This window comes from Somniosus microcephalus, chromosome 6 (assembly GCF_052327205.1).
Source record: "Somniosus microcephalus isolate GS21.2 chromosome 6, FLI_Smic_1.0, whole genome shotgun sequence".
NCBI lineage: Eukaryota > Metazoa > Chordata > Chondrichthyes > Squaliformes > Somniosidae > Somniosus > Somniosus microcephalus.
Genome location: NC_140992.1, coordinates 162,226,487 through 162,253,827, shown reverse-complemented (window position 1 = coordinate 162,253,827; position 27,341 = coordinate 162,226,487). Strand labels below are relative to the sequence as shown.

The 27,341-nt window shown below is 47.1% G+C and overlaps 1 protein-coding gene across 2 annotated transcripts in view; it reads right to left on the bottom strand.

The window, feature by feature from the left end:
* Positions 1 to 20,858, bottom strand: part of LOC147116156 (uncharacterized) — a 37,978-nt gene extending 17,120 nt beyond the window's left edge. The window contains exons 1-2 of one of the 2 annotated variants that reach the window (XM_085990909.1): positions 20,583 to 20,858; positions 16,640 to 16,723 (exon numbers count right to left, since the gene is read on the bottom strand). In XM_085990909.1, the coding sequence (XP_085847035.1) occupies positions 16,640 to 16,683 (44 nt within the window). In that variant the 5' untranslated portion in view covers positions 16,684 to 16,723; positions 20,583 to 20,858. Of the gene's footprint in view, positions 1 to 16,639; positions 16,724 to 17,093; positions 17,789 to 20,582 lie in introns of those variants that run through there. The other variant, XM_085990908.1, reaches the window with a different exon arrangement.
* Positions 20,859 to 27,341: the final 6,483 nt, after the last annotated feature.

Sequence of the window (27,341 nt, the reverse complement as noted above, 5' to 3'; positions counted from 1 at the left end):
TCAGACGCTAGCAGTAATGAACTGGCTAGCTTAAGAGTACTCAACGCTGGTAAGGGTGCAGACCTCCAGACAATTTGGGTCACTCTTCAGATAGAAGGAGTCCAAGTAAAACTGGAATTGGACACTGGATCGGCATTGACGGTCATAAATAAGAAAGATTACGGAAAGTTATTCCAACATATTCCCCTACAGGATACGGGGATTATATTGGAAACATACACGGGGCAAAGAGTGTACCCCATCGGGAAAAGAGAAGTTGCAGTGGTCCACAAGGGCGAAGACAGTCAAATAATGGACGTATATGTGATATCTGAAGGAGGTCCTCCACTACTAGGACGGGAGTGGATTAGGAAAATGAATATGGACTGGCATTTCCTACAAACAATAACGAGTGAGAACTCGGTGAAGATAGTCGGCCCAGACTCTGGAACGGATGATGGTAAGCCCAACTCAGGTGCAAAAGACAAAGTTTCAGCACAGAATTCCACTGAGCAACAACAACATAGTTTAACTGTGGATTCTGAGTCTGGCAAGTCTACTGATGTGCCCATTTCTGAGGGACACCGGGCTCGAACTCAACTCCATTTCAAACTACAACAGCAATTAGAACAAATGCTTCGCCGTTGTGAGCAAGAGTTGAATGCAACGAAAGAGTTCTTTGATATAGAGTTGGAGAATCTGGAAAGACAACAGAAGCAGCTGATGGAGAAAATGGAACAGGAGCACACAAAACGTCTGATGTCAGAGGAGTTAATGGTCAGCCAACTCCTGCATATGCTGAAGGACAGGACTCTGAAATGGGAAAAACTTGAACACGAACTTCAATATTCAAACGAAAGGGGTTCGGAGCTCTCAAAGGTTATTGGAAGAGCTGAGGTGGCAGCACAGACTGAGATGACTGCAAAAGAGCAGCCCTTGGATGCCAAAAGTACGCTGACTCACGTCAACGTAGAACAACAGACCGCTGAAACAGCTGCTCCGGTAGAGGGATTGCATAGTCCGATGAATCAATCTCCAAAGGAAGTTGAAGTATTAAAATCACAAATGAGGTCACTAGTAAACGACTTGCTGAAAGCCCAGAAAAAGCTGGATGCAGAGGTACACATGAAGAAGTCTCTTCAGGAAAGATGTCTGGATTTGGAACAAGAGCTGGCTAACGTCCAGCTGGGTATGGAGGAAATAGACGACCCTCTCACTGGTCTAGCTCAGGACGACACCGAATATTACTATGACCTGGTGGACGACACCGAATATTACGATGTCCTGTCCTGCCCAGCTTGTAACTTCGACTCCCAAAGTGCAGAAATCATGGAGGAGCACCAAAAGTCTACGGAACATCGGGAGAAGCTGGCTCTACGACGGAAACAGGAGGAAGAGAAGGAGGAACTGCGCATGCAGCTGGCAGCTGTGGCAGCTGACAATGGAGCCCAGAGAGTCTCCAAGAAGCAGAAAAGGAAAAGTAAAAACAGAAGATGACCCATCTGAACCATTATCACCTCTACCAGATCACACACGTGGTCCCCCCGAACGGAGCCAATTCAGTTCGGAAGTTCAAACTGTTAAATCCATGGAAGGACTATTGAATGAGTCACTCCAGCAACGTGAACCGACTCCACCACAGAGATTGAATCTGTGAACTGTTTTCCGCAGAGACTGAATCTGTGATCTGTTTTGACATGAAGTTATCTATGTATCTATGTTATTCTGTTATGTAAACCTGAAGGTATATATGTATATATGTTATTACGTTATGTTAAATGGGGAGATGACTGTAAAGCTAGGAAGGGAGGAATGTTGTGTATGTAATATGTGTGCTACTTTGAACCTATGGACAGGACTGCACTACTTGTTGGGCGTAGTGATACGCAGTACCACTCCTGGCCATAGGGATATAAATAGTACTGTGGGTTCTGATCTCCCCTCAGTTCCCGCCTGTGGGCATGAAGTAAAGACCTACGTATAGTCCCTACCTCCAACCAGTAAAGACCTGTTTTATTGTTACTGATTAAGTCTGAGTATTAATTACTTGAACAACTCACAGATTTAACAGGGAGTAGTGGCGTCATTAAGGCGTCGGTAGTCCCCGCATGACCGCCATCCACCGCCGGGTTTCAGGACGATATGGAGAGGCGAGGACCAGGGACTATTCGACCGGCGAATAATCCCCAGCCGTTCCATCGTGGCAAACTCTGCCTTCGCAGCCGCGAGCTTGCCGGGTTCCAGGCGCCGAGCTCGCGCGTAAACCGGAGAGCCAGTTGTAGTAATGTGGTGTTCGACACCATGCTTAGTGGCCGAGGAGGAGAAAGTGGGCTTGGTCAGCTCCGGGAATTCACCTAATAGGCGAGTGAACTCGTCCGGCGAGGACAACGCGCAGGAGACAGTGTGCGACGTTGCGGAAATGCGGAAGCAAGGGATGGAGTGGAAGGTGGCCGCGTTGACCAATCGACGATTTCTTACATCCACCAAGAAGCTGTTGGCGCATAAGAAATCCGCGCTGAGGATGGCTTGCGAAACCTTGGCTGTAATAAATTCCCACTGAAACCGTTGCCCGCCGAAGCACACCTGGACCCGCCGTTTGCCAAAGGAATGAATGGGCCCACCATTAGCTGCCACGAGGGAGAGGATGTGCATCCCAGACTGAATATCGAGTGCTGAGGCAGGAAGGATGCTACACTGCGCCCCGGTGTCGCATAAAAAGCGCCGGCCTGAGAGGGAATCTGTAATGTGGAGGAGCTTCCCGGAATTTCCAATCGCCATCGCGGCCGCAGAACGTCCCTCAGACTCGGTCCTCCTTTTCTGGAGTTGCTGCTGGTGTTGAAGTTGGGTTTTTTTTAGGCGCGAAACTGCAGGGAGGGCGGCAGTCTCTGGCGTTCGCGCCGAAACGGGCGTGGTAAAAACACAAGCCGGGGGATAGAGGCGTCGGGGCAGCGTTCGCGGGGGAGGGGTGCCTCGTGGCGGCGCAGGATTGCTGCATGACCGCATAAATCGTATCTGCTTCTGCAGCAAGTGCTGCACAACCTGTGGCTTCTGATCTGGTGAGGGCAGCCTGAACCTGCTCGGGTAGTTGACTCAGGAATAACTCCCGAAAGAGGAAACATTGTGGTTCTGAGCCAAGGAGCGTGAGCATCTGGCTCATTAACTCAGATGGCTTGGAATCGCCAAGCCCGGGCAAAGCGAGTAGCCGGCGGGCACGCTCCGCCTTCGTGAGCCCGAAGATCTGTATTAACCGCGCTTTAATAGTATTATACTTACTGTCAACCGGGGGGTTTTCGAGCAGGCTGATGATCCATGAAGCCGTGGAGCTGTCGAGTGCGGAGACCACGTAAAGGTAATGGGTCTGATCCACGACGATGTTTCGGAGATCGAATTGTGCTTCTGCTTGGATGAACCAGGAGGCCACCTGTTGTTCCCAAAACTGTGGGAGCTTCAAAGCCACAGAGTTCGCTTCCATGTTTCGTCGCACTTCACTTCTTCCGCGAAAATTGTTCACGAAAATTCGGGGTCACCACTGTAGGAATGGCTACATTCCTAACTAAAGGACTGAGGTCAAGTCAGTCTATCAAACAAACGATGTTTAATACTAATCAACAGAGTTCAAAACAAAAACACAGGAGAACTACATTACAGGTCTGTACTCTTTGCTGGCTCCACGAGGACTGGCTAGGGCGGCTCCCCAGCCTGACGTCATCACGTTTTCCCACCGCTGGAGTATCACGTGATCAACGTGATGACGTCATCGCGTTTGGTCTCATTCTTAAAGGGACCGCGCTATGTACATGCAATGATATGAGCAAAGATACAGATTCATTCTGTAGCTAATAATTTGCCAAAGATAATTATGTACATTAGATCAGAGTCCCCCTGGTGGCTCCGCCACAACCTCACATTTGCCTACATTGAAATCCATTTGTCACAGTTTTGCCCATTCACTTAATCTATCAATATCCCGTTGTAATTTTAAGCTTTCATCTGCACTGCCTACAATGCTGCCTATCTTTGCGTCATCAGCAAATTTGGATATATGACTTTCTATTCCGTCATCTAAGTCGTTAATAAATACTGTGAATAGTTGAGGCCCCAACACAGATCTCTGCGGGACACCGCTTGTCACATCCTGCCAATTAGAGTACCTACCCATTATCCCTACTTTCTGTCTCCTGCCACTCCTTTTTCCTCAGCCGAGGATTCCCTTCCACGTTGACTGACAGGGCCCTTGACCGTGTCCATCCCATTTCCCATACTTATGCTCGCACCCCCTATCCACCCTCCCAGAACCACGACAGGGTCTCCCTTGTTCTCACCTTCCACCCCACCAGCCTATACATTTGATAGATCATCCTCTGCCATTTCCGCCAACTCCAGTGCAATGCCACCACTAAATACATTTTCCCCTCCACTTTCTTCAATCTGAAGAGACCATTCCCTCGGAGTCCACGACCCCAACAGCAGCTATTCTTCCTCTGGCACCTCCCCATGCGAGTGCCGGAGATGGGACACCTGCCCTTTCATTCCCCCCACATCACCATCCAGGGCTCCAAACACTCCTTCTGGCTGAGACAGCAACTTACTTCTTCCATCCTCGTGTACTGTATTCACTGCTCAGAATGCAGTCTCCGCTACACTGGGGAAACCAAACACAGATTGGGTGATCGCTTTGTAAAACACCTCCGTACAGCCAGAAGCGTGACCAGGAGCTTCTGGTTGCTTGCCAATTTAATTCTCCGTCCCACTCCCACTCTGACCTCTGTCCTCAGCCTGTTCCAATAAAGCTCAATGCAAGCTCGAGGAACAGCATCTCATCTTTCTATGAGGCACTTTACAGACTTCCGGCCTCAGCATTGAGTTTAACAACTTCAGATCTTAGCCACCGCTCCTATTCTCTTTTGGACTGCAGGTGCTGGTAACAGAGGATGGCTGCAACAGAGCCACTGGGAGTGGGGGCTGGGCTAGTCCTTGGGGTGCGGATCCCTATCAGTACATGGCCTGGGGAGGGGATGCTGGGCTGGGCTAGTCCTTGGGGTGTGGATCCCTATCAGTACATGGCCTTGGGGGGGGGGGGCGGGGCTGGTGCTTGGGGTGTGGAACCCCCATCAGTACATGGCCCGGGGGGGGGGGTGCAGGGTGGATGGGGGGGGCGGGGGGATGGGCTGGTGCTTGCGGTGTGGATCCCTATCAGTACATGGCCTCGGGGGGGGGGCGGGGCTGGTGCTTGGGGTGTGGAACCCCCATCAGTACATGGCCCGGGGGGGGGGGTGCAGGGTGGATGGGGGGGGCGGGGGGATGGGCTGGTGCTTGCGGTGTGGATCCCTATCAGTACATGGCCTGAGGGGTGTGGTTCGCACCCCTGGGTCTGCCCAGCTTTCTCCGCCACATTTCCGGGTCATAGGAGCCTTCTTCTCTTTACCAGTTCTCCATGCTTCCCGTCCACTGTTATTCTGCTGTAACCATTTCCACCTCTGGTCCCAGCTTTTGTTCCTCTCCCTGGCAATTGTCTGAGGCTGAACCAGACCGTTCGCAACCTTGGTGTCATATTTGACCCTAAGATGAGCTTCCAACCACATATCTGCGCCAAAGGCTGTCTATTTCCACCTCCATAACATCACCCGACTCCAGCCCTGCCTCAGCTCATCTGCTGTTGAAACCTTCATCAATGCCTTTGTTACCTCAAGACTTGACTATTCGAACGCACTCCTGGTCGTCTTCCTATCTTCCACCCTCCATAAACTTAAGCTCATCTAAATCTCTGCTGCCCATATCCTAACTCGCACCAAGTTCTGTTCACCCATCACCCCTGTGCTCGCTAAGTTTAATTGGCTCCTGGTTAAGCAACGTCTCGATTTTAAAATTCTCATCCTTGTTTTCAAATCCCTCCATGGCCTTGCCCTTCCCTATCTCTGTAACCTCCTCCAGCCCTACAACCCTCAGAGATCTCTGCGTTACTCCAATTCTGGCCTCTTAAGTAGCACCGATTTTAATCTTTCCAACATTGGTGACCATGCCTTCAGCTGCCAAAGCCATAAGCTCTGGAATTCCCTCTCTGAACCGCTCCACCTCTCTTTCCTCCTTTAAGATGCTCCTTAAAACCTACCTCTTTGACCAAGCTTTTGGTCATCTACCCTCATACCTCCTTATGTGGCTCAGTGTCAAATTTTGTTTGATAACTGTAGTGTATGTACCTTTAAGAGCCCGTGTACTGTAATACCGGTAGTGACCACTCGGGTATATAAGCCTGTATAGCGTCTTGTATCTTTTAGTTCACCTCCAGACTTTGTTCAGTAAACACCTGTTAAACCAACTCCTGCATTCCGTGTCTCCATTAACACACGGATACAACAGTGGCGATGAATTGGAAACGGACTTACCTGCAATTCAGCAGCACCTCAAGGAGATCGATTCCTCAGACGAAGGTCGAAGAAAAAAAAACTGTGGTTTCACCAGCTAGCCGGGCTGGTGGCAGGTACTGCACTAATCCTTCCTGGGCAGCGGGCTGGGGCTCGATCGGGTGGCTCTGCAGCGGGGCCGAACAGCGAGTCGGAAGGCGGAGGCAAACAGAGACGGAGGGTGGAGCACTCGGGAGACGGCCGGCGCTGCAAAGCAGGTCGGCATTCGGACCAAGTAGAGGGAGGGAAAAGTCCCAGAGGGTCCGGCGGGAACGAGTCTCCAACTATTAAAAATATCTGTGTAAATAAAAACCGCGGAGAACAGCGTTGTCAGCAGCGGCAGCGGCGGGAAGCGCCATTTTTTCTCGGCAGGGAAGAAAGGAAAGCGCGGGAGGCGCCATTTTTGATTTTCAGGATGCCTAAGACTGGCAATATTACTGCTTTCGATAGTGATATAGAGGATTGGACCACATATGTGGAAAAAGTGGAGGTATATTGCACAGCGAATGAAGTAGAGGATGATAAAAAGGCATCGGTACTTCTAAATCTGATGGGCACAAGAACATACGGGCTGTTACGAAACTTAATCACACCAGCCAAACCGATGGACAAGAATTTTAAGGAGATTGTTGATACCCTACAGGAGCACTTAAACCCAACACCGCTGCTGATAGCGGAACGATTCAAATTCTTCAGGAGGAATCAGCACAAGAATGAAAGTAATGCTGATTACCTCACCGAATTAAGAAAGCTGTCAAAGCACTGCCAATTCGGGGCAGGACTGGCAGATTCTCTACGAGACAAATTCGTCTGCGGTCTCCTACGTGAAGGAACACAGAAAAGGCTACTTTCTGAGAAAGATTTGACACTGGACAAGGCTTTCAGTGTGGCTGTATCATACGAAGCAGCAGCAAGAGGAGCTGCAGAGATACAGCAAAAGCCACAGGACTTCGGCACCCATGAAATGATACGGGGTTTCAAGAGATGTTATCGCTGCGGCAGATCCACCCATGACCAGAGGGACTGCTGGTTCAAGGACAAAGCATGCAGGCAATGCAGAAAGACGGGACACATTGCACGTGTATGCCGATCTGGAAACAAAAAATCCACTGACAGAAAAAAAATCAATAAGGAAAAGTACAGAAAGGTACAAATGATGACGGACAGTAGCTCCGAAGACCAGAAGAGCGATAGCGACTCCGGAAACAAGAGACTAAGCTGTCTCAAATTACATAATGTAATTGCCAAAGAAGATTACCAGACCATTTGGGTTACCCTCACGACAGCGGCGTCCCCAGTTAAAATGGAGCTAGATACAGGATCAGCTCTGACCGTCATAAGTCGATGGGATTACGAGCGGCTATTTCTGCATATACCTTTGAAAGACACATCCATTATCTTGAAGACATATACGGGGCAGAAAGTATACCCCAGAGGGAAAATAAAGGTGCCTGTTGTGTCCAACGGCAAGGAAATACAGAAGTTGTATTTATACGTTCTGCAAGATGGTGGTCCACCGTTGTTGGGACGTGAATGGATCAGGAAGATACGTTTAGACTGGCACTCCATTCAGGCACTGACGGTGACCAGTAAGAAAAAAAATGATGATGACGTCATACCTGAACGATTAAAAGACATCTTGGCTAACGCCAAAGAAGTGTTTCAACAGGAACTAGGAACCTTGAAAGGCGTCACCGCCTCAATAAAAGTCGAAGATGCAGCAATTCCCAAGTTTTTTAAGGCAAGGCCGGTGCCATACGCAATTCGTCCAGGAGTCGAGGCAGAGCTGGAGAATTTGGAAAAAGCAGGCGTGTTATCCAAGGTAGATTGGAGCGAGTGGGCAACACCCATCGTCCCGGTCATGAAGAAAACGTTGAATAATGATAAATCTGAAGAACAGAGAAAAATTCGCATCTGTGGGGACTTCAAGGTGACTGTAAACCCGGTCCTTCACACGATACAGTATCCTCTTCCAAGGATAGAAGATATTTTTGCCTCACTATCCGGAGGGAAACGTTTCACCAAAATTGACTTGGCACAGGCATATCTACAGATGAAGGTTGAGGAGGCCTCTAAAAAGTATCTCACGATAAACACACACAAAGGCCTGTACCAGTACAATCGACTGGTTTTCGGAGTAGCATCGGCTCCACCTATCTGGCAAAGAGCTATGGAGCAAGTCCTGCAAGGGATTCCGGGGACTCAATGCTACCTAGACGACATCCTTGTAACAGGAGAAAACGACAACAAGCACCTTGCCAATTTGCAGCAGGTGCTCACTAGGCTGAGAGAACGGGGCCTACGAGCAAATCTCCCCAAGTGCGAATTTTTCCAGAAACAAATATCATATTGTGGCCATATAATTAACGAAGAAGGGTTGCATAAGTCACCTGAAAAAATTGAAGCGGTCACAAAAGCCCCAGCACCTGAAAATGTCTCACAATTAAGATCGTTCCTGGGATTGATAAATTACTATCATAAATTTTTACCGAACTTGTCAACTGTTCTGCACCCTCTTAACGCACTGCTACAAACGGGAGTAATTTGGAAATGGAGCGAAGACTGTAAACATGCCTTCCATAAATGCAAAGGCTTGATCACGTCCAAGGAAGTGCTGGCTCATTACAACCCATCACTGCCAATCAGACTGGCGTGCGATGCATCCCCTTACGGCGTAGGAGCGGTATTATCGCATAGATTCCCTGATGGCTCGGAGCGGCCGATAGCTTTTGCGTCACGCTCATTGAACTCAGCTGAGCGTAACTATGCCCAGATCGACAGGGAAGCACTCAGCCTGGTGTGGGGAGTGAAGAAATTCAACCATTACCTACACGGACAAAAATTTACCTTGCTGACTGACCATCAACCCCTCGTCTCCATATTCAACCCTAAAAAGGGCGTTCCCATTATGACAGCGCAAAGGCTGCAGGTGGTCCCTTTTCCTAGGGGCACACCAATATGACATAGAATACAAAGGATCAAAACAGCATGGGAATGCTGACGGTTTATCGCGTCTACCATTGCCAACGGTAGAAGAGGCACCTACAGTGGACCCAGTGGAGATGTTCCACTCAACCATAGTAGAATGTCTACCAGTAACAAATTCTACCATTGAAAAGGAAACGAGAAATGACCCGACTCTCTCACGAGTCTACGATTTAACGGTGAAGGGATGGCCAGCACATGGCGAACCACTGTTGCCAGCATTCTCGCAAAGAAGAGAACAGCTGTAAGTGTGCCGAGGAACCTTGATGTGTGGATCCAGAGTGGTGATTCCACCCAAACTCCAGGATAAAGTGCTAAAGGAGCTTCACGAGGGGCATCTGGGTGGAGTGAAAATGAAGAACCTAGCCAGAGCATTTGTGTGGTGGCCAGGTATCGATGGAGACATCGAAGAAATGACCAAGAGCTGTCTAGGATGCCAGAAGGTCCAAAACGCCCCACCACAAGCCCCTCTACATCCATGGGAGTGGCCCTCATCTCCATGGCAAAGGGTACATATCGACTTTGCTGGTCCATTTATGGACTCAATGTTCTTAATCGCGGTTGATGCACACTCCAAGTGGCCGGAGGTAATAAAGATGTCCTCCACCACCACGGAAAAAACCATCACAGTATTAAGGACCATATTTGCCAGGAATGGGCTGCCTGAACAGATCTGTTCTGATAATGGACCGCAATTTGTGTCCGAAGAATTCAGAAAGTGCTTAAAAAACAATGGGGTTAAGCACTACACGTCCGCCCCATACCATCCCGCCACCAATGGATTAGCTGAAAGGTTTGTCCAGACCTTCAAGAAGGCCGGTAATGAAGACATAAATCTACAACATAAGGTAGATAACTTCTTGTTTGCATACAGGAATGCAACACATGTGGTTACAAACCAAACTCCCGCCATGATGTTTTTCAATAGACGACTAAGATGCCGGCTGGATTTGATCAAGCCAAACATCAGAAGGGACGTAGAGAACCGGCAAGTTCAAGGCATGAATGAAAGGCCAACTAGAACCTTCCAGATAGGTCAACAAGTTTTGGCCCGGGACTACCGTACCGGGAAATGGCAGCCTGGAACTATTTGCACACGACTAGGACCGCTGATGTATACCGTGGATGTTGGTGAAAGCATAATAAGGCGCCATGCTGACCAGATCATAGAGTCATCCGAAAAGGGACAACCTACACCACAACTCTATACGCCTAATGATGAAGCAGAGATACCCATAGTATCTACCTCCGATCCGGTGATACTGGAACCAGATGAACCCGACACTGGCATTCAAGCCGAATCGACCTTGCCAAAAGAACCTACTACACCACCGAAAACTACTACACCACCGAGGCGTTATCTGGACCGAGTCAGGAAGCCTCCAGAGAGACTGACTTATAATTGATTAACTGCAGCAAATGTGTAGATTATTGTTCTTGTAAACATGTTAATTAATGATTACTTAAAATGTTATGTACTAATTATCTAAAAGGGGAGGAATTGTAGTGTGTGTACCTTTAAGAGCCCCTGTGTACTGTAATACCGGTAGTGACCACTCAGGTATATAAGCCTGTATAGCATCTTGTATCTTTTAGTTCACCTCCAGACTTTGTTCAGTAAACACCTGTTAAACCAACTCCTGCATTCCGTGTCTCCATTAACACACGGATATTACAATAACATTCCCGTGAAGCGCCTTGGGACAGAAGTCATGGTCCATGTCTGAACCAACGACACAGGGAGGAAGAGGGTTGAGGTCCTGCAGTCAGAGTTTAAGGAGCTAGGGAGGAAGTTAAAAAACAGGACCTCAAGAGGTAGTAATTTCTGAATTACTCCCAGTGCCACGTGCTAGTGAGAGTAGAAATAGGATGATATGGCAGGTTAATGCATGGCTAGAGACATGCCAGAGCGCTTCATATTCCTGGGACATTGGGACCTGTTCAAGCTGGACGGGTTGCACCTGAACAGAGCTGGGACCAATATCCTCATGGGCAGGTTAACTAGTGCTACGGAGGTGGGTTTAAACTAATTTGGCAGGGGGTTGGGCATCAAGATGTAGTATTAAAAAGTAGAAACAAGGTGCAGAGGACTGGGAGAGACAGTTAGAGTTAGAAATAATAAAGAATTAGGTGGGAATCATAGAAAATACAAAGAGGTCTAAGTTAGGTTTGGAATGCATTTGTGTATAGAATCATAGAATGGTTACAGCACAGGAGGCCGCCATTTGGCCCGTCAAGCCCATGCCGGCTCTCTGCAAGAGCACTCCCCTGTAGCCCTGCACTCAGATACTTATCCAATTCCCTTTTGAAAGCCACGATTGAGTCTGCCTCCACCACCCTTTTAGGCAGTGCATTCCAGATCCTAACCACTCGCTGTGTAAAAAAGTTATTCCTCATGTCGCCTTTGGTTTTTTTGTCAATCAGCTTAAATCTGCGTCCTCTGGTTCTCAACCCTTCCACCAATGGGAACAGTTTCTCTCTATCTACTCTGTCCAGACCCCTCGTGATTTTGAACATCTCTATCCAATCTCCTGTCAACCTTCTCTGCTCTAAGGAGAACAACCCCAGCTTCTCTAGTCTATCCACATAACTGAAGTCCCTCATCCTTGGAATCATTCTCGTAAATCTTTTCTGTACCCTCGCAAAGGCCTTCACGTCCTTCCTAATGTGTGGTGCCCAGAATTGGATGCAATACTCCAGCTGAGGCCAAACCAGTGTTATATATAGGTTTTTCATAACTTCCTTGCTTTTGTACTCTAGGAACTGGATTATACCAGCCCTGAGGAGGCGAGTTTGGAGGCAGGACTGCTGGGAAAGTCAAAAGAATGGGAGCGGGACCCAAACCCACTCCCAACAAGCCTCCAACCAATCTTCCCGGGACTTGGGTCCCTGATTTGCGCAGGGACCCGACTCCTAGCGACGGGGAAAAGATTATAGCCATTTAACTGCCTGTTGAGCCTTTTTCCAATTTTTCGACTGCTGCTGCAGGCTTCCTGATGTCGGGGAACCCCGCCAGGGTAATTGAGGCATGCTGTGGGTCTGTTATCACAGAAATCACACAGTGCAGATAGAGGCCATTTCGGCCCATCGAGCCTGCACCGACACATATCCCACCCGATCCCTGTAACCCCTACACCAACACATATCCCACCCTATCCCCGCGTATTTACTCCCCCTAACACTAAGGGTCAATTTATCATAGCCAATCAACCTAACCCGCACATCTTTGGACTGTGGGAGGAAACCGGAGCACCCGGAGGAAACCCACGCAAACACGGGGAGAATGTGCAAACTCCACACAGACAGTCACCCGAGGCTGGATTTGAACCCGGGTCCCTGGCGCTGTGAGGCAACAGTGCTAACCACTATGCCACCGTGCTCTGTTGTAATGTTTGTGTATAGATGACAGCTGCAGAAGTGGTGTGAAGGATGCAATGGGACAATGGTTAGTATCAGAGGGAAGGAAATGTTGGGAAAGTAATTTTTAATGTGGTTAGATATTTCTGCAGGTGACAAGCTGTTAAGTGTTTGTGTAGCCTCATCTCATCGGCAGAAGTGACAGATGGCTTCTGCAATCTCAGCTGCAGCTGCCATCTGTTTTATTCTAAGGAGAGAGTAATTGGAGAGACTGATTGCAAGGGCTCATCTTTGGATACTGACAATTCATCTGTCAAACAAGTGCGGTGCATATGTCTTTAAGAAAGCTGGCAGATGAAGCGTCATCAACTGACGTCATCTGAGACCGGCTTTCCATTAATTGGCCGGCAAGTCCGCAGGGCGGGTTTAACAAGGCCAATCAGGGCAAAATAACGTCTGTTCGTCAGACGTCGCTGGGGGCGGGACTAGAACCCGGAAGGCAGCAGTCCCGCCCCCACCCTGTCTCGGTAAGTAAAATGCAGCCCAAGGACTCTACTTATGAAGCCCAGGATCCCATAAGCTTTTTTTAACCGCTTTCTCAACCTGCCCTGCCACCTTCAACGATTTGTGCACATATACCCCCAGGTCTCTCTGTTCATGCACCCCCTTTAGCATTGTACCCTTTAGTTTATATTGCCTCTCTTCATTCTTCCTACGAAAAAGTATCACTTCACATTTTTCTGCATTAAATTTCATCTGCCACATGTCTGTCCATTTCACCAGCCTGTCTATGTCTTCTAGAAGTCTATCACTATCCTCCTCACTGTTCACTATACATCCAAGTTTTGTGTCATCTGCAAATTTTGAAATTGTGCTCTGTACACCCAAGTCCAAGTCATTAATATATATCAAGAAAAGCAGTGGTCCTAGTATTGACCCCTTGTGTATACCTTCTTCCAGTCCGAAAAACAACCGTTCACCACTACTCTCTGTTTCCTGTCACTTAGCCAATTTCATATCCATGCTGCCACTGTCTCTTTTATTCCATGGGCTTCAACTTTGCTGGCAAGCCTATTATGTGGCACTTTGTCGAAAGCCTTTTGGAAATCCATGTTAACCGCATTGCCCTCATCAACCCTCTCTGTTACCTCATCAAAAAAGTCAATCAAGTTGGTTAAACACGATTTGCATTCAACAAATCCGTGCTGGCTTTCCTTAATTAATCCACACTTGTCCAAATGACTGTTAATTTTGTCCCTGATTATCGTTCCTAAAAGCTTCCCCACTACTGAGGTTAAACTGACTGGCCTGTAGTTGCTGGGTTTATCCTTACACCCATTTTTGAATAAGGGTGTAACATTTGCAATTCTCCAGTCCTCTGGCGCCACCCCCGTATCCAAGGAGGATTGGAAGATTATGGCCAGTGCCTCCACGATTTGCTCCTTAACTTCCCTCAGTGTCCTAGGATGCATCCCATCCAGTCCCTGTGACTTATCAACTTTAAGTACAGCCAGCCTTTCTAGTACCTCCTCTATCATCAATTTTTATCTCATCCAGTATCTCCACTACCTTCTTTTTCACTATGACTTTGGCAGCATCTTCTTCCTTGGTGAAGTCAGATGCAACGTACTCATTTAGTACCTCAGCCATGCTCTCTGCCTCCATACGTCGGTCTCATTTTTAGACCCTAATCGGCCCCACCCTTCCTCTTACTACCCGTTTACTATGCCTATAGAAGATTTTTGAATTCGCTTTTATGTTAGCTGCCAATCTATTCTCATACCCTCTCTTTGCCCCTCTTATTTTCTTTTTCACTTCCCCTCTGAACTTTCTATATTAAGCCTGATTCTCACTTGTATTCTCAACTTGACATCTGTCATACGCGCTCTTTTTCTGCTTCATCTTACACTCTCTCTCTCTCTCTCTCTCTTTCGTCATCCAGGGAGCTCTGACTTTAGTTGCCCTATCTTTTCCCCCTCGTGGGATTGTACCTCAACTGTACCTGAACCATCTTCTCTATAAAGGCAGCCCATTGTTCAATTACAGTTTTGCCTGCCAATCTTTCATTCCAATTTACCTGGGCCAGATCCGTTCTCAACTCACTGAAATTTGCCTTCCTCCAATTATGTATTTTTGCTCTAGATCGCTCACTGTCCTTTTCCATAGCTAATTTAAACCTTATGATACTGTGATCACTGTTCCCTAAATGTTCCCCTACTGACACTTGCTCCATTTGACCCACCTCATTCCCCAGAACCAGATCCAGCAATGCCTACTTCCTCGCTGGGCCGGAAACGTACAGATCAAGAAAGTTCTCCTGAATACACTTCAGAAATTCTTCCCCCCTCTCTGCCCTTTACACTATTATTATCCCAGTCTATGTTAGGATAGTTGATGTCCCCCATTATTCTTCCACCTCCGTAATTTCCCTGCAAATTTGCTCCTCTATATTCTTCTCACTAGTTGGTGGCCTATAGAATACACCTAGTAGTGTAATGGCACCTCTATTGTTTCTCAACTCTAACCAAATAGATTATGTCCTTGACCCCTCCAGGATATCCTCTCTCTCCAGCACTAACATTCTCCTTAACCAATACTGCCACCCCACCTCCTTTCTTTCATTCCCTATCTTTCCTGAACACCTTATATCCAGGAATATTTAAAAACCAATCCTACCCTTTTTTGAGCCAGGTCTCTGTTATCGCCACATCATATTCCCATGTTTACACACATGCACTGTAAACCTGTCTTAGACCTTCTTGTATTCTCTCTTCGTCTGACCCCACCTAATACCTTACCATTTCTTACTTCAGTGCTATCTGTCTCTCCCAGTCATTTATGCACTTTGTTTTTCCTTTCTAATGCTACATCCTGGTGCCCATCCCGCTGCCAAATTAGTTTAAATCCTCCCAACAGCACTAGCAATCCCCCCCCCCCCGCCCCACGAGGACATTGGTTCCGGCCCTGCTGAGGTGCAACCTGTCCAGCCTGTACACGTCCCACCTCCCCCAGAACCGGTCCGAATGTTCCAGCCCTCCCTCCTGCACCATCTCTCCAGCCACGCATTCATCTCCTCTATCCTCCTATTTCTATACTCACTAGCTCATGGCACCAGGAGTAATCCAGAGATTACTACCTTTGTGGTCCTGCTTTTTAATCGATTTCCTAGCTCCCTAAAATCTGCCTGCAAGACTTCATCCCTGTTTCTACCTATGTCATTGGTACCAATATGGACAACAACTTCTGGCTGTTCACCCTCCCCCCCTCAGAGTGTCCTCCAGCTGCACAGTGGCATCCTTGACCCTGGCACCAGGGAGGCAACATACCATCCTGGAGTCACGTCTGCGGCTGCAGAAACGCCTATCTGTTCCCCTAACTATCGAATCCCCTACCACTATTGCTTTCCCGATCTTCCTCCTCCCCCCCCCCCCCGTACAGCTGAGCCACCCGTGGTGCCGTGGACTTGGCTCTGGCTGTACTCTCCAGAGGAACCATCGCCCTCACCAGCACTCTACTGGCTGGAGAGCGAGATGCACTGAGGGGACTCCTGCACTACCTGCCTGGTCCTCCTCGTCTGTCTGGCGGTGACCCATTTCTTTGCTGCCTCAACACCCTTACACTGCAGGGTGACCACCTCCTGAAACGTGCTATCCACGTAGCTCTCAGCCTCACGGATGCACCACAGTGATGCCAGCTGCTGCTCAAGCTCCACAACCTGGAGCTTGAGCTCCTCCAGCCGACGACACTTCCTGCACATGTGGTTGTCCTGGACACGGGAAGCGTCCTGGAGTTCCCACATGGTACAAGATGTGCATTCCACGGGACTGAGGTGCCGTGCCATGCCTCTACTTAATAGATTAACTAACTTAATAGAAATAAATTCAAGACTTAATAAAGAACAATCACCAGCTACTCACCAATTTGTTATTTTTCTCTTCAGCTCCTTCCCTTGTGCTGACATCACTTACGTAGGTGGTTCGAATCACCTCTCCTACTTAGTTCTAGATGACAGGAATTACAGTGAATGGGATTGGAACACAGACAAGCTTTTCGGACTCAACCGTACGGTGTTTAATAAGGTTAACACACACACCCGCCTCCAGTACGTAAAATGCCTGGTGGCGTAAAACAAACAGTACAACAATACAACTTGGCCCGTCGAACAGGCCCCTGTTTTGTATTAAGATGCCTAAAATCACACTGTGTTACTATACAGAGTATAACATGGACTTGTCCCACAAACCCCGGAACATACACTATATGATACACACAGAACCTCCCCACTAAGCCCCTCTGGATTGGTTGGGACACACAACACCCCCTCACACAGTACTGGTGGTCTTAAGGATGCGTGGGCTTGTCAATGCTCACCCCGATTGTCCATTTTCTTGCTCGCCGTTTCCCTGTGTAGAGTGTGTCTCCTGGTTCCGTATCGCCGATGCAATATCCAAGTCCTACTTTCGAGGTTCATTCCTACAGTCGAAGAGCAAGGCGAGGCTCTTGTCGCTCGTGGTGGTTTCTTCTCTCCGTGTCGGACGGAGTGCTCGGTTCTTGGTTCAGAGATGAAGGCACGCGAAGGTGAGAGACAGCGAGAATGGCCAAAGCTGCCTTCTCTTATACCCTAAAAGTTCAATAAGCTCTGTGTATTGCAGTGATGTCTTTTTAATCACCCTTCTTTGTCTGATTTCCTGCCTTTCGGGGCTATCTCATCTAGGTACTGGTGTTAATGGCAGATGATGGGCTGCACTTCTTACCCGATCCCGGGTTAAGTGGTTTCCCATTAGTTTCCAATGGCTCTCCTTTGTCCGGTTCCCGCCTTTCGGGGCTATCTCATCAGTTTGCAGGCCTGGCTGGAATCTCCTGTCCATCACGAACACCTGGGCCCCTCCCATCTTCTCCAAACAGGCTGCTGGTCAATCAGCAGTAACAATCATATAAAATGTCCGATGCAAAAATCCTTGGGGCCTGCGCTGATGCTTACACTTACCTCGTTCCCTGACACTCGCACTCCCTCTGGACTCTCGGGCCTACCTTTATCTCCAGCCACTCCTCTCGCTCTCTCCTCCTTTCCACTCTGCTCTGAATTCCCACTCTCTCCCAATTCCCAATTTAGCACTCCACTCTGTGCGTCAGCAGATACTGTTTACTTTTATACACTTGGAGCCACAGCCAAGTTACAAATGCAGACTCAGCTCCCCTGCTCCCAGTAATTAGCACCTATCCAAGACCAACACTTACAGCCGACTGACAGTAACTGCCACTGGCAGGCAGTTTCGGTTAACTACAGTTTTTAAAGTTCTAGGTTAAATTCAAAATGCTCAACTAAATTCCACTTTTTACAGCTAATACTTACCCAGTACTTCCCAGAGTCTCCCACTCTCTCCAAATTCCCAGTTTAGCACTCTGTTTAGAAACACTCCATTTAGGATCACTCTGTGCTGCCCACTCTCTTTGTAAATGCCCAAAGTGTGGTTAATAAGGTTGGTGAGCTGCAGGTGCAAGTAGTCACGTGGAAATATGATAGTGGTGATAATGGAGACCTGGCCCAAAAAAAAAGGATTGGATACTTAATATTCCTGGTACAAGGTATTCAGGAAAGATGGGGAAGGGAAAAAAGGAGGGTAGAAGTTTTGATTAAGGAAAATATTCCAGTGCTAGAAAGAGAATGTCCTTGAGGGATCAAAGATACAATCTATCTGGTTGGAGTTGAAAAACAATAGAGGAACTATTACTCTACTTGGTGTATTTTCCAGGTCACCAAATAGTGGGAAGGAGATAGAGGAGCAGATTCACAGGGAAATTACCGTGAGGTGCATGAACTATAGAGCAGTGATAAGGGGAGACTTTAGCTACCCCAATATTGAATGGGGCAGTGATTTTGTTACGGGCAGAGAAGGGGTGGAATTTCTGAAATGTGTTCAGGAGAATTTTCTTGATCAATATGTTTCCAGCCCAATGAGGAATCTACTCCTGGAGAATGAAGTGGGTCAAGTGGAGAATGTCACAGTGGGGGAGCATCTTGGGAATAGTGATCATAGTATCATATGGTTTAGATTAGTTATGGAGAAGGACAAGGAGCAATCGAGATTAAAAATACTTAAGTGAAGGAGGGCTAATTTCAGCGAATTGAGGAGGGATCTGGCCCGGGTAAATCTGAGTCAAACACTGGCAAGCAAAAAATGTAATGGGTGGCCTTTTTCGGACTGGAGAGAGGTATACAGTGGCGTTCCCCATGGTTCAGTACTAGGACCACTGCTGTTTTTGATATACATTAATGACTTGGACCTGGGGGTACAGGGCACAATTTCAAAACTTGCAGAGGGCACAAAACTTGGAAGTGTAGTAAACAGTGAGGAAGGTAGTAATAGATTTCAAGAGGACACAGACAGGCATGTGGAATTAAGAGACAGATGGCAGATGAAATTCAACACAGATAATGTGAGGTAATACATTTTGGTAGGAAGAATGAGGAGAGATCATACACACTAAATGGTACAATTTTAAAAGGGGTGCAAGAACAGAGGCATCTGGGGGTGCTTGTGCACAAATCTTTGAAGTGGCAGGACAGGTTAGCAAAGCAGTCAATAAAGCATATGGGATCCTGAGCTTTATAAATAGAGGCATAGAGTAAAAAAGCCAGGAAGTTATGCTAAACCTTTATAAAACACTGGTTCGGCCCCACCTGGAGTATTGTGTCCAATTCTGGGCACCACACTTTAGGAAGGATGTGAAGTCTCTGGATAGGCTACATAAGAGATTTACTAGAATGGTTCCAGGGATGAGGGAATACAGTTACGTGGACAGACTAGAGAAACTGAGGTTGTTCTCCTTGGAGCAAAGAAGGCTAAGAGGAGATTTGATGGAGTTGTTCAAAATCATGAAGGGTTTAAATAGAAAAAATAGAGAGAAAATGTTTCCAATGGTGCAAGGGTCGAGAACCAGAGGGCACAAATTTAAGTTAATTGGCAAAAGAACCAGAGGCGACATGAGGAAAAACCGAAATGGTTAAGATTTGGAATGCACTGCCTGATAGGGTGGTGGATATTGATTCAATAGTAGCTTTCAAAAGGGAATTGGATAAATACTTGAAAGTGAAAAAAATGCAGGGATATGGGGAAAGAACAGGGGAGTGGGACTAACTGGATTGCTCTTCGAAAGAGCCGGCATAGACTTGATGGGCCGAATGGCCTCCTTCAAGTGCTGTACTATTGTTTGATTTTACTACATTAAAAGGCGCTATATAAATACAAGTTGTTGTTGTTTCTCTCTCCCCTTTTGCCTGGAACCATCAGCACCTTTCATTTCATCATCCCCTAGCCTCCACCCAATCACACCTCTCCTTTTCACTGCACCCTTTTCCCCTACATATGTAAGGTTCTCAAAATTCCTACATTCCCCCAAGGTTATTAATAAAAGGGACCCTGTATGGACAATTTAAAAAGGGTACCCAAAAAGATGGCGTCCGCACCTCATGACCAAAAGCCTGTAAGATTTTAAAAGCATGGACTCTGCAGCACAAGCAGGCAGCTTTGGGAAATCGAAACTTAAAATGCATTTCTGTGAAAAGGACTTTGTGTTTGAAAAGCCAGACAGCTAGGCAAACATTGAATATGCATTGCGTCAGATCGAAACAGATCAGCCCAGTTAGGCCTAAGCATAAGGCCATTAGTTTGTCTGCATAACTAATCGGAAACAGCTCAAGGGAGCCACCAAGGCTGGACAGGCCGATTAAAATGCATTAATGACAATACAACCCGGACATTGGGGCCATCAGGTGCGATAAACGGTCATCTAAAGCCAGTTAACTTAGATTGGTATAATTATATTAACGAGCCCGCCTAAATTGGACAATAGACTGACCTGATTTGGCACGCAGATGAGGGCTTTCGACGGGAGTATAATTATAGGCCCATTGATAGCCACGTTGCTCTCTCTTCCTCCTGCGCTTGCTACCTGGCCACTGCCCGTGTCTTCCCCAAATCCATCAGGGACGTCCGGCACAGCACCAGGCGAACACGGGCAGACCAGGCCGGGCCAGACGAATTGAGACGAGATGATTTGAATAATCAGGCCTTCAATCCAGCTTCCGTGCGACGATCTTCATGCAAAATTCAACTGCCACCCGAAGAAGAAGAACCATCATCCCTGTGAGGTAAAGTACCCAAGCAAAGACTTTTAATCTCAGGGTCCTTTACCGGGACGACGCCCTTGCAGCGCCCTGAGACCACGTGACGACGGCAGACCCCAGAGAGCACAAAGAGCGAAGCCCAAACCCCACAACCGTTATAACTCAGCAGATTTTGACTTGGTGAGCATGAATTCCTGGCCCCTCTTAGCTTAATCTAGTTAGGTATTATAGCTGGGATAAGGGTTAAGGGATTTTATTAATGTGTGTTGTTCCCTCGATGTGCCATGTGTTCCCCATTCCCATTTGAATATATTCTTTTGATAAGCCTGTAACTACATAGTGACCTTTCAGTATTTGTAATTTTTATTTGTGTTTTAATAAAATCTTGGTTTTCTTACACCAAACCACTTGTTTACTCGTTTTCTGTATCGCCGCCTGTACCTAAGTCCGGTGTCGAGAACCCAGGGGTGTGGGAGCGATACGAACCGCTCACAGGCAGTCAGGGGCATAACTGACTGGGTACACGCCACCCCCTACACAAGAAATAAGGGGAGTCGGCCATTTGGCCCCTCGAGCCTGCTCTGCCATTCAACAAGACCATGGCTGATTTAGACCTCAACTCCACTTTCCTGCACTATCCCAATATCCCTTAATATCCAAAAATCTATCGATCTCTGTCTTGAATATACTCAACAACTGAGCCTCCACAGCCCTCTGGGGTAGAGAATTCCAAAGATTCACCACCCTCAGAGTGAAGAAATTTCTCATCCCAGTCCTAAATGGCCGACCCCTTATTCCAAGGATGTGACCCCTGGTTCTACACTCCTCTGCCAGGGGAAACATCCTCCCTGCATCAACACTGTCAAGCCCTGTAAGAATTTGTATGTTTCAATGAAATCACCTCTCATTCTTCTAAACTCTAGAGAATATAGGCCTAGTCTACTCAATCTCTCCTCGTAGGACAATCCCCCCATCCCAAGAACCAGTCTGGTGAACCTTCGTTGCACTCCCTCTATGGCAAGTATATACTTCCTTAGGTAAAGAGACCAAAACTGTACATAATATTCCAGGTGTGGTCTCACCAGGCCGCTGTATAATTGCAGTAAGACATCTTTACTCTTATACTCAAATCCTCTTGTAATAAAGGCCAACATACCATTTGCTTTCCTCATTGCTTGCTGTACCTGCATGTTAACTTTCAGTGATTTGTGTACAAGGACACCCAGGTCCCTCTGAACACCAACATTTCCCAATCTCTCACCATTTAAAAAATACTCTGCTTTTCTATTTTTCCTACAAAAGTGGATAATTTAACATTTCTCCACGTTATATTCCATTTGCCATGTTCTTGCCCACTCACTTAGCTTGTCTATATCCCCTTGAAGCCTCTTTGCATCCTCCTCACAACTTACATTCCCACCCAAGCTTTGTATCATCAGCATGCATTACATTTGGTCCCCTCATCCAAATCATTGCTGTAGATTGTGAATAGCTGAGGCCCAAGCACTGATCCTTGCGGTACCCCACTAGTTACAGCCTGCCAACCCAAAAATGACCCGTTTATTCCTACCCTTCTGTTTTCTGTCCATTAACCAATCCTCAATCCATGCTAGTATATTACCCCCAATCCCATGAGCCCTAATTTTTTTTAATAACGTCTTGTGTGGCACCATATCAAATGCCTTCTGAAAAACCAAATACACCACATCCACTGGTTCCCCCATATCTATTCTGCTAGCTACAACCTCAAAACACTCTAACAGATTAGTCAAATATGATTTCCCTTTCATAAATCCATGTTGACTCTGCCCAATCCGATTACTATTTTCTAAGTGCCCTGTCACCACGTCCTTAATAACAGATTCTAGAGTTTTTCCCTACTACTAATGTCAGGCTAACTGGTCTGTAGTTCCCCGTTTTCTGTCTGCCTCCTTTCTTAAATAGTGGGGTTACATTTGCTACCTTCCAATCCGTGGGAACCGTTCTAGAATCTATGGAATTTTGGAAAATGACAACCAATGCATCCACTATCTCTATAGCCACATCTTTCAAAACCTTAGGATGTAAGCCATCAGGTCCAGGGGATTTATCAGCTTTCAGTCCCATTAATTGCTCCAGTACTTTTTTTTACTAATACTAATTTATTTTTTCCGGGAAGTTCTTTGCGTCTTCTTCCGTGAAGACAGACACAAAGTATTTGTTTAATTTCTCTGTCATTTCCTTATTCCCCATTATAATTTCTCCTGTCTCAGCCTGTAAGGGACCCACGTTTACTTTCACTAATCTTTTCCTTTTTACATACCTATACAAGCTTTTGCAGTCTGTTTTTATGTCTCTCGCTAGTTTACTCTCATATTCTATTTTTCCTTTCTTCATCAATTTCTTGGTCCTCCTTTGCTGAATTATAAAATCTTCCCAATCCTCAGGCTTACTACTCTTTTTGGCAACATTATAAGCCTCTTCCTTTGATCTAATACTATCTTTAACTTCTCGTTAGCCACGGTTGGACCACTTTTCCTGTGGGGTTTTTGTGCCTTAAAGGAATGTTTATTTGTTGTAAATTATGTATTAATTCTTTAAATGCTAGCCATTGCTTCTCTACCGTCATACCTTTTAATGCAGTTTCCTAATCTACCATAGCCAACTTGCCCCTCACACCTACGTAGTTTGCTTTGTTTAGATTTAAGACCCTAGTATCGGATTGAACTAAATCACTTTCAAATTCAATATAAAATGTTATCATACAATAGCAAAATATGCTGGAAATCTGAAATAACGGAAAATGCTGGAAACACTCAGCAGGCCATGCAGCATCCGTGTAGAAAGAAACAGAGTTAATGTTTCAGGTCTGTGACCCTTCGTCAGAACTGGTAAAAGTTGGAGATGTAACAGGATTTAAGCAGATGCAGAGGCTGGGAAAGGGGGGTGGGGAGAAGGTACTCAAGGCACAATCTGTGCTAGGATTGAACTCAGGAGAGATAAAATGTTGCAAATGGGGATGGCAGAATCATCAACAGCTGCTGCCTGAAAAAATGGGGGGGGGGGTTATAGTCTGAAGTTGTTGAACTCAATGTTGAGTCCAGAAGGCTGTAAAAGGCCTGATCGAAAGATGAGGTGCTGTTCCTCGAGCTTACGTTGAGCCTCATTGGAACAGTGAAAGAGGTCAAGGACAGAGCTATGCCTGCCTTTTTGTGGGATATGTGGAACATTCTTTGTTCCAGTCCTACTCGGGTCCCCTCCCTCACCTCTTTTTCTGGTACATTGATGACTGTATTGCTGCCGTTTCCTGCTCTCGCCCTGAACTGGAAAATTTCATTCACTTTGCTTCCAATTTCCACCCTTCCCTCACCTTCACATGTTCCATCTCGACTCTTCTCTTCCCTTCCTTGACTTCTCTGTCTCCATTTCTGGCGATAGGCTATCGACAAACATCCACTAGAAGCCCACTGACTCCCACAGCTACCTGGACTACACTTCCTCCCACCCTGCTTCCTGTAAGGACTCTATTCCATTCTCCCAGTTTCTCCGTCTCCGCCGCAGCAGTTCTGACGACGCCACCTTCCATACCAGTGCTTCCAATAGGTCTTCCTTTTTCTTCAACCGAAGATTCCCCTCTACCGTGGTTGGCATGGCCCTCGACCGTGTCCGTTCCATGTCCCGCACTTCTGTTCTAACCCCTTCTCCCTCCCAGAACCACAATATGTTCCACTTGTCCTCATTTTTCACCCCACCAGCCTCCACATTCAATGGATCATCCTCTGCCATTTCCGCCACCTCCAGCATGATCCCACCACCAAACGCATCTTCCCCTCCCCTCCCCTTTCAGCATTCCAAAGGGACCGCTCCCTCCGCAACACCCTGGTCCTCCACTCAATCACCCCCCTTTCCCTGCCTCTGCACCTGCTTAAAACCTGTTACATCTCCAACTTTTACCAGTTCTGACGAAGGGTCACAGACCCTAGTTTCGGATTTAACTAAGTCACTTTCAAACTCAATATAAAATTCTATCATATTGTGGTCACTCTTCCCTAAAGGCCTCTTTACTACAAGGTTATTAATTAACCCTTTCTCATTGCACAATACTAGATCTAAAATAGCCTGTTCCCTAGTTGGTTCCTTAACATACTGATCTAGAAAACTATCTTGCATACATTCCATGAATTTGTCATCCACGCTATTACTGCAAATTTGGTTTGCGCAGTCTATGTAGATTAAAGTCCATGATTACTGTATTATCCTTGTTACATGCAGCTCTAATTTCCTGATTTATACTCTGCCCTACATTACAACCACTGTTTGGGGGCCTATAAACAACTCCCACCAATGTTTTCTGCCCCTTGCTGTTTCTTAGCTCCACCCAAACTGATTCTACTACTTGATTTTCAGAGCCAAGATCCTTTCTCTGTACTGTCTTTATCCCATCCTTTATCAGGGCTACCCCTCCTCCTTTTCCATTTTGCCTATCTCTTCTAAAAGTTAAGTATCCTGGAATATTTAGTTCCCAACTTTGGCCACATTGCAACCACGTCTCCATAATGGCGATTAGATCAAATCTATTCATTTCTATCTGCGCTATTAATTCATCTATTTTGCTGCAAATGCTTCGTGCATTTAGATATAGTGCATTTAGCTTTGATTTATTTCTATTTTTCCCGAGTCACTGATGCCTATTACTCTGTATCCCTTCCTGTCCCACTCTGCCTATTTTTATCCAAAACTCTGCTCTGCTCTAGAGCCTTGACATTTCGCTTGCTGCTTTTAAATTTACTCTTTCCTGAATCCTCCCATCCCCCCTTCATTAGTTTAAAGCCCGGTCTACTGCCCTATTGATTTGGTTCACCAGGACACTGGTCCCAACCCGGTTTAAGTGCAGCTCATCCCAACGGAACAGCTCCCTCTTTCCCTAGGATTAGTGCCAGTGAATCGAAAATCCTTCCTCCCACACCGCTGTTTGAGCCACGCATTTAAACCTGCAATCTGTTTGTCCCTGTGCCAATTTGCACGTGGCTCAAGTAACAATCCAGTGATCATTACCTTTTGAGGTTCTGATTTTTAATTTGGATCCTAGCTCCTCAAACTCCCTCGGCAGAACCTCATTCCAAATTCTACTGATGTCATTGGTTCCTACGTGGACTACACAACTGGATCCTCCCCTTCCCACTCCAAGTTCTCCTTCAGCCGTGAGGAGATGTCTTTAACCCTGGCACCAGGCAGGCAACACAACCTTCGGAACTCTCGGTCGCGGCTTCAGGGAACAGTATCTATCCCCCTGACTATACTGTCCCCTACCACAACTACATTCCCTTTCACTCCCCCCACTTGAATGGCCTCCTGCACCATGGTCAGCTTGCTCATCCATCCTGCAGGCATTTCCTTCATCCACACAAGCAGCAAGAACCTCATACCTGTTGGACAAGGGCAAAGGCTGAGACTCCTCCAGCACTGCACCTGGGGTCCCCTTACCTGCCTGAGTTGCAGTCACACCCTCCTGTCCCTGACCACTAACCAGACCTGTACCACTACCTAACCTAAGGGGTGTGACTGCCTCCTGGATCGAAGTGTCCAGGTAACTTCTCCACATCCATGATGTCCTGCAATGTCTGCACCTCAGACTCCAGCTCAAGAATTCTGAGCTGAAGTTCCTCAAGATGCAGGCACTTACTACAAATGTGGTTGTCCGGAATCACAATGCTCTCCACAAACTCCCACATGCTGCAGTTGCAGCACACCGCCTGCACTGCCATCCCCATATGACCTTGATTTATTTAATTAAATGTTGTGGCGTACCGATCACAGAAAGGACACAATCCGCTTTTCGGTCCGTAGACTATAAATCAGGCGTCATGCCTTTAAGAAGGATCACACCTTTAAGAAACTCGATCTGCAACATAGTTAAGCCCAGAGCAGGGGAGGGGCAGTCGAAGCTGGGGACTGAGTAAAGGCAGTCGGACTTGGTGTAGTCTCTGACGCCATTTTTGTGTTCAACATGTGGTCTCAACAATTAAACCTTTTCTGTTGAACATCTCCGAGTTCAGTATATTTTGTTAGGAGTACGTAGACTCCTACATTGGTGACCCCGACGCTCAGGATGACTCCTAAGCGTAACCATGGCTGACACAAGCGCAGTTTCTGTGAAGCTGCCGGAGTTCTGGGAGAACCTAGCCACCGCCTGGTTCCTTCAAGCCGAATCACAATTCCGACTCCGCGGCATCACCGCCGACGCAACGATGTACGACTACCTCCTCACCTCCCTGGGCAGCTCCACAATCACGAAAGTCTGGACAACACTACAAAACCCTTCGGAGGAAGGCAAGTACGCACATCTCAAGGCCGCGCTCCTTAAAAAATTCACAGCCTCCCAATTCGTGCGCAACTGCCACCTCCTCGACCTCCCGGGCCTCGGTGACTCCACGCCGTCAGACTTGCTCTCACACGTTTGCTCTGACCGACGAGAAACCACCCGGCTCCCTCTTCCGCACGCTCTTTATCCG